At 43.6% G+C, this 14,611-nt stretch overlaps 1 protein-coding gene across 1 annotated transcript; it reads right to left on the bottom strand.

Annotated features, from left to right (window-relative positions):
* Positions 1 to 8,082: 8,082 nt before the first annotated feature.
* Positions 8,083 to 10,163, bottom strand: PEG10 (paternally expressed 10). The gene is given in 2 exon segments (XM_060108342.1): positions 8,083 to 9,257; positions 9,260 to 10,163. Coding segments are annotated over 2 exon segments (2,064 nt in total). The 5' UTR covers positions 10,149 to 10,163.
* Between the last annotated feature and the right edge of the window lie 4,448 nt (positions 10,164 to 14,611).

The following is a 14,611-nucleotide window of genomic DNA, read 5'->3' on the forward strand; positions in this document are numbered from 1 at the left end:
GGTCCTTGTTAAATGTTTCTTGTATTTTCTCCATTCTTTTGCCAAGATTTTGGATCATCTTTACTCTCATTATTCTGAATTCTTTTTCAGGTAGACTGCCCATTTCCTCTTCATTTGTTAGGTCTGGTGGGTTTTTGCCTTGCTCCTTCATCTGCTGTGTTTCTCTGTCTTCTCATTTTGCTTAACTTACTGTGTTTGGGGTCTCCTTTTTGGAGGCTGCAGGTTCATAGTTCCCGTTGTTTTTGGTGTCTGCCCCCAGTGGCCAAGGTTGCTTCAGTGGGTTGTGGAGGAGACTAGTGCCTGTGTTCTGGTTGATGAGGCTGGATCTTGTCTTTCTGGTGGGCAGGTCCACGTCTGGTGGTGTGTTTTGGGGTGTCTGTGACCTTATTATGATTTTATGTAGCCTCTCTGCTAATAGGTGGGGTTGTGTTCCTGTATTGCTAGTTGTTTGGCATGGGGTTTCCAGCACTGTAGCTTGCTGGTCGTTGAGTGGATCTGGGTCTTGGCGTGGAGATGGAGATCTCTGGGAGATTTTCACTGTTTGATATTATGTGGAGCTGGGAGGTCTCTGGTGGACCAGTGTCCTGAACTTGGCTCTCCCACCTCAGAGGCACAGACCTGATGCCTGGCTGGAGCACCAAGAGCCTGTCATCCACATGGCTCAGAATAAAAGGGAGAAAAAAAAGATAGAAAGAAAGAAAAAGATAAAATAAAATAGAAGTTATTAAAATAAAAAACAAGATAGAATTATTAAAAAAAATTTTTTAAGTATTTATAAAAAAAGAAAGAAGAGAACAACCAAACCAGAAAACAAATCCACCAATGATAACAAGCCCTGAAAACTATACTTAAAAACAAAACAAACAAAAAAACGGGCAGAGAGAACCCTAGGACAAATGGTAAAAGCAAAGCTATACATAGAAAATCACACACCAAAGCATACACACACACACTCACAGAAAGAGAAAAAGGGAAAAAAATATATATATCTTTGCCCCAAAAGTCCACCTCCTCAATTTTCGATCATTCCTTCTCTATTCAGGTATTCCACAGATGCAGGGTGCATCAAGTTGACTGTGGAGATTTAATCCACTGCTCCTGAGGCTGCTGGCAGAGATTTCCCTTTCTCTTCTTTGTTCACACAGCTCCGGGGGTTCAGCTTTGGATTTGGACCCGCCTCTGCGTGTAGGTTGCCTGAGGGCGTCTGTTCTTCGCTCAGACAGGACGGGGTTAAAGAAGCAGCTGCTTCGGGGGCTCTGGCTCACTCAGACCGGGGGGAGGGAGGGGTTCGGATGCGGGGCAAGCCTGTGGTTGCAGAGGCTGGCGGGTCGTTGCAGCAGCCTGAAGTGCTCTGTGCGTTCTCCTAGGGAAGTTGTCCCTGGATCCCGGGACCCTGGCAGTGGCAGGCTGCACAGGCTCCCGGGAGGGGAGATGTGGAGAGTGACGTGTGCTCGCACACAGGTTTCTTGGTGGCGGCAGCAGCAGCCTTAGCGTCTCATGCCCGTCTCTGGGGTCCACGCTGATAGCCGCGGCTCGCGCCCATCTCTGGAGTTCTTTTAAGCAGCGCTCTGAATCCCCTCTCCTCGTGCACCATGAAACGAAGAGGCAAGAAAAAGTCTCTTGCCTCTTCGGCAGCTCCAGACTTTTTCCCGGACTCCCTCCCTGCTAGCCGTGGTGCACTAACCCCTTCAGGCTGTGTTCACGCTGCCAACCCCAGTCCTCTCCCTGGGATCTGACCTCCGAAGCTTGAGCCTCAGTTCCTAGCCCCCACCTGCCCCGGTGGGTGAGCAGACAAGCCTCTCCGGCTGGTGAGTGCCGGTCTGCACCAATCCTCTGTGCAGGAATCTCTCCACTTTGCCCTCCGCACCCCTGTTGCTGTGCTCTCCTCCGTGGCTCTGAAGCTTCCCCCCTCCGCCACCCACAGTCTCTGCCCGCAAAGGGTCTTCCTAGTGTGTGGAAACCTTTCCTCCTTCACGGCTCCCTCCCGCTGGTGCAGGTCCCGTCCCTATTCTTTTATCTCTGTTTTTTCCTTTTTCTTTTGCCCTACCCAGGTACGTGGGGAGTTTCTTGCCTTTTGGGAGGTCTGAGGTCTTCTGCCAGCGTTCAGTAGGTGTTCTGTAGGAGTTGTTCCACGTGTAGATGTATTTCTAATATATTTGTGGGGAGGAAGGTGATCTCCACGTCTTACTCTTCCGCCGTCTTGAAGCTCCTCTCCACACTTATTTATTATTTACTATTTATCCATCCAGATTTTTCTCTATGTATATTCAAGAAAGCCAGGACACACACACACATTTATTTATTTACTTACTTATTTATTATTTATCCATGTAGATTGTTCTTTACATATATTCAAGGAAGCCAGAACACACACACACACACACCTTTATTATTTATATATCCATCTAGATTCTTTATATATTTTTTAAAAAGCCAGAAAATGAGTAAAGGGTGGGGTTGGGTATTTAATTTCTCCAGGAAAATATTAGATGCTTGGCTAATATGTTAGTTATCACATATTTTATAGGTGTGTACCATATATTTTTTCATTATGTTATGCAGTTCTTTATGAATTCAAAACCACTGGTCTTAGTTTTGATTGCCATTATGATTCCATGAATAATTTTGTTTACCCTCTTCTGCCATTAGCTTCTTCCTTTTTGTAGTTCTTGATTTATCTGGAATCCATTAGTGTATTTTTTGAGGTATGGATCAAAAGCAGTTCTTCTCCACATATGTTTAATTGCTTTTACATGTTTTTATAATCTGTGTGTTTTCCCTTAAGTTTTGTTTAATCATGTGGTTTAGGAAGAGAGGTGGGGGTCAGAAGGGGGAGGAGTCTAGGTGTAACAAAACAGGGGTGTATAGGGTACTTCAGTTTCCTTGCAAAGTGGTTTGGTTAATAGCTCTAACACCATATTGTCTACGTTATAAGTAACCCCCACCCCCCAAAGCAAGCATTTGTGTCCCACTACCAATTGGGCCAGTTCCACCCACTACCCAGTGCACCTCGGAGACCTTGTGAACTCTGGGCTGGATGTGTAACTATTCAGGATAGTGTGCTTCCAAGATGAGAGTTTTTAGGTTGTGTGTCCATCATTACCCCAGATCATTCCATTTAGTCATCATCTCCCATGTGTAATTCCCAATAAGTGACTGTGTTTATGTCATCACCATGCCACATGAACCCCAGTAACTCTTCAAAACTGGCGCATCATTAAGAGTCCCTTTTTCAGGTTTTCTTTTTCTAAGGAGGGGGGCAGCTGGCAATCTGTTGGTGTTTTTCTTCCAGTTTTATTGAGATATAACTGACATACATAAGTTTAAGGTATGCTGTATAATGGTTTGACTTACGTATATTGTGAAATGATTACCATTATACATTTAGTTCAGGTTTTCTATATGCAGCCTATTTTTCTACAACTCTAATGTTATTATGTTTTGAAATTTGATAGGTTGAGTGCCTCATTTGTCACTTTTCCTTAGATAACTTTCATGATCACTCTGATATTGTTTTAGTGTTACTTGGCATTAAAAACATCTGTATCCTAATTTCTCTGCACGTCATACCTGACTATATTGGGGGTTTTTTTGTCCTCACTAAAGTTTTAATAATTTTCTATTAATAAACCTCAAATATTCCAAGTAAAGTTTATATAAAAGTTTTATATATTGTCAGTAGAATCTCTATTAATTGTGTGGCTTTAATTTATATGTTAAAGTTTCGCAGCTTAAAAAGTTTTTTTATTATGTCCATAGAGTCACTATTGTGTGGCTTTATTTTATACATTGTTTGCAGCAGGAATTATTTCATTGATTTCCTGGAGTATTCTGGGTAAATAATGGATACTGGGTTGCTTGATTGATGTATTCATTATATTACCCCCACCACTTCCCCATTTACCCCTCCTCTTCCCACCCCCAACCCCATCCTCTAGACCCCCTACCCTCCTAACTCCTCCTTCCCCCTCTCCCCCCTTCCTCACCCCTCCTTCCTCTTTCCCCCTCTCCCCTCTTCTTCCCTCCTTCCCCCTCTCCCCCTTTCCTGTCCCCCCCCGACCCTGTTCACTTTATGCCAGTGTATGCTGAAATGATCGAGACACAGTTTGCACTTAACCACTAAATCTTTATTGAATTTTTACTCTAACATCAGTACAATATTAGTAAATAGAAATACAGAGTAAAGAGAAAACAGCAATAAAATGGGGAAGGGTAGGGAGGTGGGGCAGGGATAGGTAGGAGGTGTAGAGTTAGGGAAAAGGGGCAGGGGTAAGGAGGAGGGCTACTGACAGGGGCCTAAGCAATGGTTCTTATTCATCAGTTTCCTATAACTTCCATGAATCTTTACCATTCATCATTATCAATTTCACTCCAGCAACAACTTCTCAAAGGGCATCTATCTATCCTAACTCTCTAAAGGCTTTGTTTACGATCTCAATCCCTGGAGTGAATACCCAGGGCAGAGAGGCTCTATTAAATTATTTATCCAATCATCTTTGAACTTTCTCCCACTAGGTTTTTATCCATGTTCAATAGCCCTAAAAAGATTGATCTCCCTGCAGTTCCCTCCGAATTTATTTGAAATCTTTAGGGGTAGCAATCATAGGGTAAGGGATCACAAGTAAGTACACATGTCCACTTACAGAGATATCTAACACATTATATCATGCTTTTTAACTAATCCCACCCACTTAAGATTACTTAATAGTCCCTCCCACTCTAAAATACTTATGATTATATATATCCCCAATTACTTATACTGATTACACAAAGATATAAGAACAATGCAATTTTCCACAGACCAATTTGATAGCATTCTACAATCTGAAGCAACAAAGAACTTTCAGTCCCAACAGATGTTCATTCTTTCTTTAAGATGAAAACGCAGCATGGTTCCCATCATGCGCTTCATCTCTGCAGGTGGTCCTTTATCTCTGCCCAGGTCTTTCTAGCAGAGTGTTCTCTGTTGTCAGTCTTGGAATTCTATCTGATGTTAGACATCTGTGGTGGATGATGACTGGATCAATTCAGGAGTCCAAGAGGTACCTGCACACTTAAGCAGAAATCCAGACTGCACTATGTAGATGTGCACCTGCAAGTTCACTGCGCTAGCTCACGTGATTTAGTCCAACTAATTCTCCATTTTCCAGTATCTAATACAAATACCTCATTGCTCAAACTAAATTGACCCTTCAGAAATGTATGTAAACTTCCTCTGTTTCAACAACCTAACATGGTGACCTTAGCTAGTTCTCTCCACATCCGCCTAACAATGGGAGCTGATACCTTCTTCCTTGATTTTTTAAATTAACAATGAAAATTTGGGCCAAAAGTCAATCAATTTTGCCATTTTGTTTCAAAAGGTAGACTGTTGGCTTTGCTTAATAATTTTGATGTTTTATTTATCTCCTTTGTTTCTATTTTGCTCCCTTTCCACCCTCTTTAGAGATTTAATTCTTTGCTTTCCCCTTTCTGATGAATAAGGCATTTTGTTGGGAAATGCCAAAAAAATCGTATTCAATTAAAATAGTTGACCAACAGCAATGAAATAAATCACATGAGCGAAAGGAAACTTAATAAAATTCTGATTCTACAGAATAAATTTGAGATTACTTATCCTTAACACCTACACTTCTAGATAGCATATATAGCTGTAGAGCATAGTACACACTGCCAAACAGGTTTTCACAAGCTTTATGAAACAGCCAGAAGCATGTCAGGGACTTCATCCGTGAGTTGTTCACCCACACCACCATGCTCTCCCTGACAGTTGTTGTTGCCACATTTCCAGACTTCTGCTTGTAGTGATGGCAAATGTCCATGTGCACATGCCAGGGCTGCAGACAACAGCCCATTTCTAGGCCCTCTGCAGCTTGAAGATCAATTGACAACTGTAAATGTGACATAGAACAACTTAAAATTCAAATGTATGGAGGATGGATTGGTATCTGAGGTAAACTGAAGTGATGCTTCAAAAAGTCCAGAAGCACAAATGCACCATTTAAAAAGTAATTACTCTAAAACACGAGTGACTGACAAGCTTTCTGCTTCCATTGGGGGAAAAAAAAAAAAAAAGGAAAAGTTGTTTTGAATTAAATAGCCAATTAGGTATCTTCCTTGAATTTGTATGTCATTTTGTGTGAGTTTTAAAGGCCCAATCAAAAAAAACATTGAAATTATGGATGATGTTAAAACAGAAGTTTGAGGATGAACTATTATACAGATACTCCAGTTCTGAGGAGCCTCTCATTCACAGTGTTGTAAGAGTTCACAGTAAAGAAATATTTTACACTACCTTACTTATCAATTTTAATTAATTTAACAGTAAGACTTGGATAGTACTTTGTAATTCAATGGAAATAACTTTTGAAAGCAGAGTCACCACTTTAAAACACTGTTAAAAGGACACTATCAACCTACAGCTAAAACTTTTAAGTATTTAAACATGCAAGGATAAGGGTGGGTGATAATGAATATGTGAAAGATGATGTTGATGAAAAGTGAAACTTCACCATTAAACTCCTCTTCATGACAGGCAATTTGAAATGTACACCATGTTGTTTTTCTACTGCTCAAACTGTTGGAGACTGTGTGTTGAAACACATGCTCCGAGAAGCCTGCCTCTTTCTTCTCCATGCATGGCAGCAAAATAGAGTCTTAGCAGCCAGGCAGGAAGGATGACACAAATCCTGCAGCAGGGTTAGTAGCAGTAGTAAACAGAAAGAGAGAGGTTAGACAAACAGTTCAAGGTAGTAGCAAGGGACCAGGCTAAAGGAAGTCAGGCAGTCCCAGGTTAGCACAAAGCGTCCAGGAGACACCAGCTGATGTCACTGGATTGAAGACAGCTTGTGTTGTCTGTTGCTTTGAGTTGCTTTCCGAGGCCTTTCATTCCTTGGCAGCTTATCGGCTCCATCCCCTAGAGGGTGCTAAAATCATTCCCCCTCCCTAAGCATCCTAGTGCTACAGTCTCGTGAGGGGAGACGATGAAATGCCCAGATGCATATGGAGGCAGAGACATGGATAGATGCTCCCAAGACTTCAGGTGATGCTCTTCCAGCCAATTAACAATGCTCTTGAAAATTCTTCCTGAAGTTCCAGGTCAAGGTGGTAACATTAACTCTGAGTCTCCCCTTTAAGAGTTGGGTACGGGGACTTAGGAGTCCTTTTGATTTGCTACTCGTTAGCCTTCATACATGACGGAGACATGATCACATTTCACAAACATCTAACACACCTGGAGCCACCAATAGTCTCTGGTTACCAGGTTTAAGGTTTTGTGGAAGCCATTGCTGGCATGGTGATGGTAAGGTGTTGTGACAAAGCCAGAGTTATTGGGTACATGTGATTTGCACCAGGATGTGAAGGCACACTCAAACATGCCAACATCCAACTAAGCGTACTTCCTTCCGAGGCCTGAGGTGTTTCTGTTGCAAGGGTTTTGCCTGCTCCTGGGGGAACCAGTCGAGTTGCTGCTCCTTGCATCATGAAAGTGGAGTTTGAAGATGGTGAAGTTTCAAAGGGTGCAGCAAAAAGATCATGGAAGCCGTTTCACACTGCACCAATAATTGTGGCTTCCTTAATAAGGCCTCGGTCCTCCAAAGGTGTAAAGAGAGTACCGAAACTGCAAGAAAAGTCATGTCCTCCTCCTCCTTGTCTCCCCCTCCATGAAGAAAACAGCATTTACTGTGTTTGCATCAGCTTCTCAGTAACTATTAAATGAGGAACCTGGCAGCCAATAATTCACATGGTGACAGAGGTTTCAGCAGGTAAAACCCAGGCTTCCAGGGTTTGCTGGGAAGTAAACTTATTACAAATTTTAATTAGATTGGCAGTTAAGGTGGAAAACAGGGATAATTTGTTGGTAAATATTTTGTCACTCCCACCAAACAGTGGAGGTCTGTTGGTGCTTTAGGATGTGCCCCAGTCCAGGGTGGCCCTGACCTTCTGTAGCCGTTTCAGAGAAAACCTGTGCCTCAGGTTGGTCTGAAGGTGCAACAGCCCAATTTAGCACACAGTCACTGATTGAGAAGCTGAACAGGAGTTCATTTCGAGGGCAGAGATCCTGAAGGATATGATGCGTATTTACATGGTGCTGTAAGACGGCGGCGGCGGTGGAGGTGGGGGCGGTGGCGGCGGCTGCGGCGGTGGGTACTGGGGCACCGGTGGCTGGCGGTACCAATGCGGATTCCAGGTGATCATCACGGGGACATACAGTGATCGCCCCTGTCCATCTCGCCCCACGGGGTACCAGGCGAATCCTACCGGGTAGGTTGGGTACGTGGCATATGCAGGGTAGGTCGGATATCCTGGTATTTGAGGTACGTATTCAGTGTACGTTGCCAGGTGAGCTTGGTCTTCTAAATTTGGAATAGACAGTCGAGGATACTGATTCTGGATGGTGAAATTGTTGGGAGCTCGGCAGTCGTAAGAAACTTGCAGTTTCCACCCCCTTTTCACTTGGAGAACTTGGGCTCCGTTGGGTGCGACGGTGGGAGTAATGAGCCCATCTTTCACGTTTCGGGCCACAAAATCTCGCAAAGCTGCCATTTCGGGTTCCGACAGTGAGTACACGTGTCCGCTGGGAATACTGTGCGCTCCAGGGATCATTTCTATGTTACGGTCAACCAGACGGTGGTCTGGGTAGACGTTTTCATCTACTGGAGTGTACACATTCTGGACGTAGTAATACCTCACGGGTTGGTAAACTCTGTATCCTTCCACCGGGTAATAGAATGACGGTTGTGCTGGTGGTGGGAGCGTGGGTGGTATCGGAGAGTACATCCGGCAATGGTATCGGCAATATTCGGAATCGAAGACGATCGATCGGGTGCTCCACGTGATGTTGGGATCGTGTGTGCTCAGCCAGCGCACCCCTAGGACGATGGGGAAGAACGGAGACTGAGTCACATCGAATGACAGCACCTCACGGTGATCTCCCAAGTCGACGATCAGGTCGTGCGTTTCGTGAACAACTGGGCCCGATGCTATGGGACGTCCATCAATCGCTTCTACAAGTATTGGCCAGTCCTTGACTCTCAGAGGAATGCCATTCTGGGCAACGTATTCGTGATCAATGAAGTTGCCCGAAGCACCAGAATCGATCATGGCTCGGACAAACAGGGTGTGTCTGCCCGGAAGATGAATCTGGAGCATCACTTGCAAGTGTGGCGATGAAGCAGCATCATCTTGTGGGGACCTTATTAATTCCGGCCCGGTCGCTGAAGGTCCCTCTACAGCGGGGCCGGGGAGTTTCCCGCCGGCGAAGCCTTCGAGGCCTTGGCAGGACAGTTGTCGGCATAGTGACCTCCATTCCCACAGTAGAGGCACAGGTTCAGCTTTCGGCGTCTTTCTTTTTCTTCCTGGGTCAGGCGCATGCGGGCACCTCCCACGGGCTCGGTCGGATCTACCTGGTGGTGGCTGTTGACGTGAGGCATCACCAGCGCACGTGGCGGGGAGCGTGGCTTGCGGGTGGCAGCTGCCCGGGCCAGCCTTCTCTCGATGTGGATGCACTGGCCGATCAGCGCGGACAGCGACTTGGCGACTTCGAGGCGCGACAGCTCCGCCTGAATGTGGTCGCTGAGGCCCTCGTGGTACTGGTCAATCAAGGCAGGCTCGTTCCAATCCAGGTCCTGTGCGATCATCTGGAAAGCGTTGGAATAGTCGATGACTGACCCCATGCCTTGGCGCAGACGTCTGATCTTGCGTTTGGCAGCCTCGCGCCGCTGAGGGTCTTCAAAGACATGCTTCATTTCGGTCATGAAGGCTGGGTAGTTGTGCATCAGGTAGTGTGATCGCTCTAGCTTGGCGGAGGCCCAGCGGGCAGCACGGCCGGTCATCATGCTTGTCACGAAGCAGACGCGCACGCGATCAACAGAGAAATCTCTGGTGCTCTTTTCCATGAAGAGCTGGCACTGGGCCATGAAAGGCACCAGCATGTCTGGGTTGCCGTCAAACTTCTCGGGAAGGTCTTCTGGGCTCTCTTCCTCGATGGGAGTGGCTGGGGCAGCAGCGGCGGCAGCTCCGCAGAGCTCGATGTCATCTTCCTCCTCCTCAGGGGCGGGCTCCACCTGCTCGCGGAGGGAGGTGTTCTCCTCTGTGAGTTTCTGTACCTGGTTCTGCAGGTTGTTGTTCTCCTCGGACTGCTTCATGACCTTCTCTCTGAGGTTGTTGATCTCTTCAGAGAGATCCTCCCGCCTTCGTTCGGCCAGGTTGGGGTTGTACTGGCCCCTTTGGCCACTGCAGGGGGAGTTGGAGGGGGAGGCAGGATCGTTGGGGGGAGGAGGAGGAGGAGGAGGTGGGCAGTCGGGCCCCAGGGTGAGAGGTGGGGTGGGAGGAGACCTCCCAGGTGTAGCCTCACTCCGGTGGGGATGGAGGCCTGGATCCTGGCCTCCTCTTCCACCCTTTCGCCTTTTGGTTTTCAGAAGCTTTTTGTTTCTGTAAGTGAAGATAAAAGCATAAATTCAACATATGCATTTAAAGCACCACAATACAAAAAAGATTTTATCATTTAAAGTATCTACTAAAGTACTCTAAACACATGACTATTTAAAGCATCTCTTTGTTCTGCTTGCTCACATCAATAGTTAATAAACAGACAAAAGCCCTGCAAAAAAGATATTAATCAGTAGGACAGTAGATAATGAAAAGCATCCTACTTTTTGATGTCCAAATGACTTTTTCCTCCTCAAGAACCACCTGTTCATCATGATTCAACAATACACAACTGTATCAACAGCACTATGACCTTTACTGACTAATAAAGAATGAGGAGACACTCCAAACAAGAAGTTTTATAAGGAGAAAGCAGAGCAAGAAACTTTCAAGCAAAGATTGATAGTGGAAAATTACACAAAATAAAGTCAAAATTATAACTGTTTATTATTACAGAAGTTACCTGAAAAGTTGCTACTATTCCAGCCAATAGAAAACCAAGAAAAAGAAGTGGGGGGGGTGAGTTAAAAATCACAGTGCCTGTATTCATCATCCTGGGGGGAGAGGGGCACTCTGGCCCACTGTCACGACCCTGATCCACCTCTACAGAGAAGGCAACTAACTAGTCATCAAAACAAACAACTGCCATCAAACCAGTGGGATTGTCTAAATTACTTTTCAGACCATAATTTGATTTCCCAAAGAGAATTCCCTTTGGGACAGAAATGGCAATGAGTAGCAACCTGTGTAATATCAGTTTCCCTCCTTATTATGCAGTCAATCAACAAATATTAATTGACGTCTCCTAGGAGTAGCTGGGCTATAAAATGGGACATTCCAAGAAGCCCAATAATAGTATACCTCAAACTTATAATAAGGATTTAATTAAATAATGCAGGTAAAGCACATAGTGAGTATTCAGTAACTTAGCTGATATTAATAAAGTTATTAATAAAGAACAGAAACTTTAAATTTCTGTGTAATGAGGCTGCGATTAGAACAGGGAGGGGCTGCAACTATGGCAACCTGGGTATGCACATCCCACTAAAGATACTAATTTTTTTTTTTTTAAATACTCTGTTGGTCAGACAAATCCAGGGCCTCATTAGACTTGCAGGTCACCAGTGTGCAATCCCAGGTTTTTAAACAAGGTTTGTCAATACATCCCCACCCAAAAGTTTGTAACTGAGAGTGGGATGGGTCACTCCTAGCGGGGTGAGTGACTGTATGTGTGTGTCGGGGGAGGGGACAGGGGGGTTAAACGTCCTAATTATGGGTAGGGTGACAATAAATCACACATATAATAAATCAGCACACAGGGCCTGATTACTTCCTGGAAATAGGGTTAAATTCATTTCGAGTAATTATTTTAACACTTTGATGATTTTTTTTAACAGGCATCAAATTCTCATATTTGGAAAACTGTAGGAAAGTGCTCAAAAGTTTAAAAATATAATATGTAAAGCAGGCAGACTGCCTATTCACTACATTTTAACTTGGCAGTCCTGGTCACCTGTTCCTCTCTGACCCATCAAGGTAAAAAATGGACACCAAATTAATTATGTAAAATAAAGCCACAAAGATAAACGTGTTATTTCAGAGAAGTTAGGTGAAAAATAGCTAATATTTCAACCAATAGTGTACAAGGGGGAAAAAAAAGGTGATGGTAATCAAACGTGATGCCTGGCTGTAGAGAAATACCCCTTCCTCCTTCCTTCCTAAGACCCCTCCTCATTCTTCAGGCCCCTCCCCTGCGCCAGCCCTGCCATCCACAGCCATTTTCCCTTATGCCCTGGACTGTGGGTATGGCCTCGTCAAGGAGTGGCTATACAGCAAGTAGAGTCCTTAAGGGACAGAATTACTGTGCCATTTTAATAGTTTTAAATGCTACTTAATTACTTTAATAGCTTAGGTTATGGAAACAACTAATAGTTGACATGCAAGATAAAATCTTCAAGTTTAGAAAAAAAAATCAGAAGATGTAATTAACACATCATAGCCTGTGACATTGTTTCATTTCCAGCTGCTTAAAGACAATTATATTGGTGACACTCAGAATATGAGGTCACAAAATAATGCAATTTTTATTAATTAAACTTAAGAGTTTTAATGTTCCATTAAAAAGCAACTAATAAGCGCAGGTCAGGTGACTCAGGTGTCACTTCTGTCATCAAGACACTAATACTTAAAAACTTAGAGACAAGACTTCTGAAAAGGCATTCACAGCATGGCCTGGAGCAGCGTGACCCAGGTCAGGAAGGTTAACAACCTATATGTCAATCACAGTCACTGGGGTGGGCTTTAATGAGGCCCAGGTCTGATGGTTTTCACATCTGCAAGACATGATAGGAGAGAAATAACAGTACATTAGGAAATCAGCAAACAATCACTGTATTGTTTATGGAAACAGAAAATCAATAAGAGTTTAAAATTCAAATGCTTTTGGTGACAGGAAGGAAATATAAAGGTGAGAAGAGACTGGAGATAGGAAAACAGGAAGGGGCTGCAACTATTTAACTTGGGGATGCATACCCCACCCCCCCAACTTTTAATTCTTGTAAAATTTTTAAATACAGTGCCGGTCAAACAAATTCAGGGCCTTTTGTAACCTAGGAGATCACCAGTTTGAGGCCCTTAACTTTTACCAATATCAGGCCTAAGGTCTACACCCCCGGGGTTTGTAATTTTGGGGTGGGACCCTAAGTCCTAAAAGAGTTAACTGCCCAGAACAGAGTCGTTTAACCATTAAAAGTGATATGGCAGTGGGCAGGCAAGTCAACAATGTAAGTAAAGTTTACAAATGTTTAAACAGCAATTGGAGCACCAGTTAACATGGGAACAGGAGAACGGTAACTTGACTTGAATATAGGACTATGGCTCCTTAAACACCCCCTTAGTAGGGGCTGGACTGGGGAGGTGGGTCAAGGGGCCCCGTGCCTAAAACCTGGAAGGACACACAGCATAAAGCTAAGTTCCCTGGGTCAGATGCCACCTTTACACACGAAAAAGAGTTCAGTATTACTCTGTTTAAGAAGTAAAGACATTTGCTTCATCTTTGACTCTTCACAATGACTTTTGAAACTTTCTATCCCCCGCAACCCCCCTACAAACACACCAAAGTGCAAAAGTAGCCAAAACCCGCCATACATTAAACATCACACTAGTAAATGACACTTCATTAAACAGTGCTTAATTGTTTTACATTTGCAAACATCCACATTTCTTTTTGAGAGCTATGAGTACTATTTGCGAAATGCAAATTCTAATAATATGCACATTTTTCAAACCATTGTTTTGAACCTCTTTAAAATGCAGACACAAATTCTGAAGAGAAGAGGGGTCAGGGTAGCAAGGTGGGTAAAAGGGGCCTGGGGACTTACTGAAAGGTGTAATTATGATTAGCACATGTTATCCATAGATTGTATACTTGTTGGGGGCTGGGGGGAGGGGTGATTGGTGGGGTGTGACAGGTTTTTGGGTGCTGCTAAATGCCCCTGTAACAGTCCTGGCTCATGGTTCCTAACATATGGAACCAGGTTTTAAAGTTTCTTCATTTAGTTAGAAACATAAATAGCGGATTGGCAGTTAGCTATTTGTTTGTTTTATATAGATATTTTTAAATGCCAGCTAAACCTTCAATCTATATTTTCTCATGTAACCACTTTGTTACGTTACACAAATTTTAAATGACAATTATGTACCATTAAATAATCCACTTGCCCCAAATTTAAATAATTAGCTTTTGCTTTTTAGTTTATAAAAAAGCTAATTATTTTGAGTGTTTTGAATTAATTTAGCTGCTCTGAATTATAATTACTGCTTACATTATTGGAGCTTAAAAATTTTTTTTTTTTTTCTGTTTTAAAGATCCTGTTGAATGAGAGAGAGATAAGGCAAGCAATGTCTTGGACAACCCAGGACAGCAAAACACCATAGGAAATAGCCAGGAGCAAAAAACCAGAAAACAACTGCAGACACCAAGGAAGACACTGAATAAACCAGTTTACTCTGGTCATTTAACACTTATTTGTGCCTACAATGTGTCAGGCACAATTATGTAGGCAAGTTAGCCAGGGCTAATCCCCTAAAATTCCAAGAAAAAAAATCCAGATAAACACCTCATCCTTGCTCAGAGGCTAAGCCAGTAGCACCAACAAAGTCACTTAAAACTCCTGTGAAA

Source organism: Mesoplodon densirostris, chromosome 9 (assembly GCF_025265405.1).
Source record: "Mesoplodon densirostris isolate mMesDen1 chromosome 9, mMesDen1 primary haplotype, whole genome shotgun sequence".
Classification (NCBI taxonomy): domain Eukaryota; kingdom Metazoa; phylum Chordata; class Mammalia; order Artiodactyla; family Ziphiidae; genus Mesoplodon; species Mesoplodon densirostris.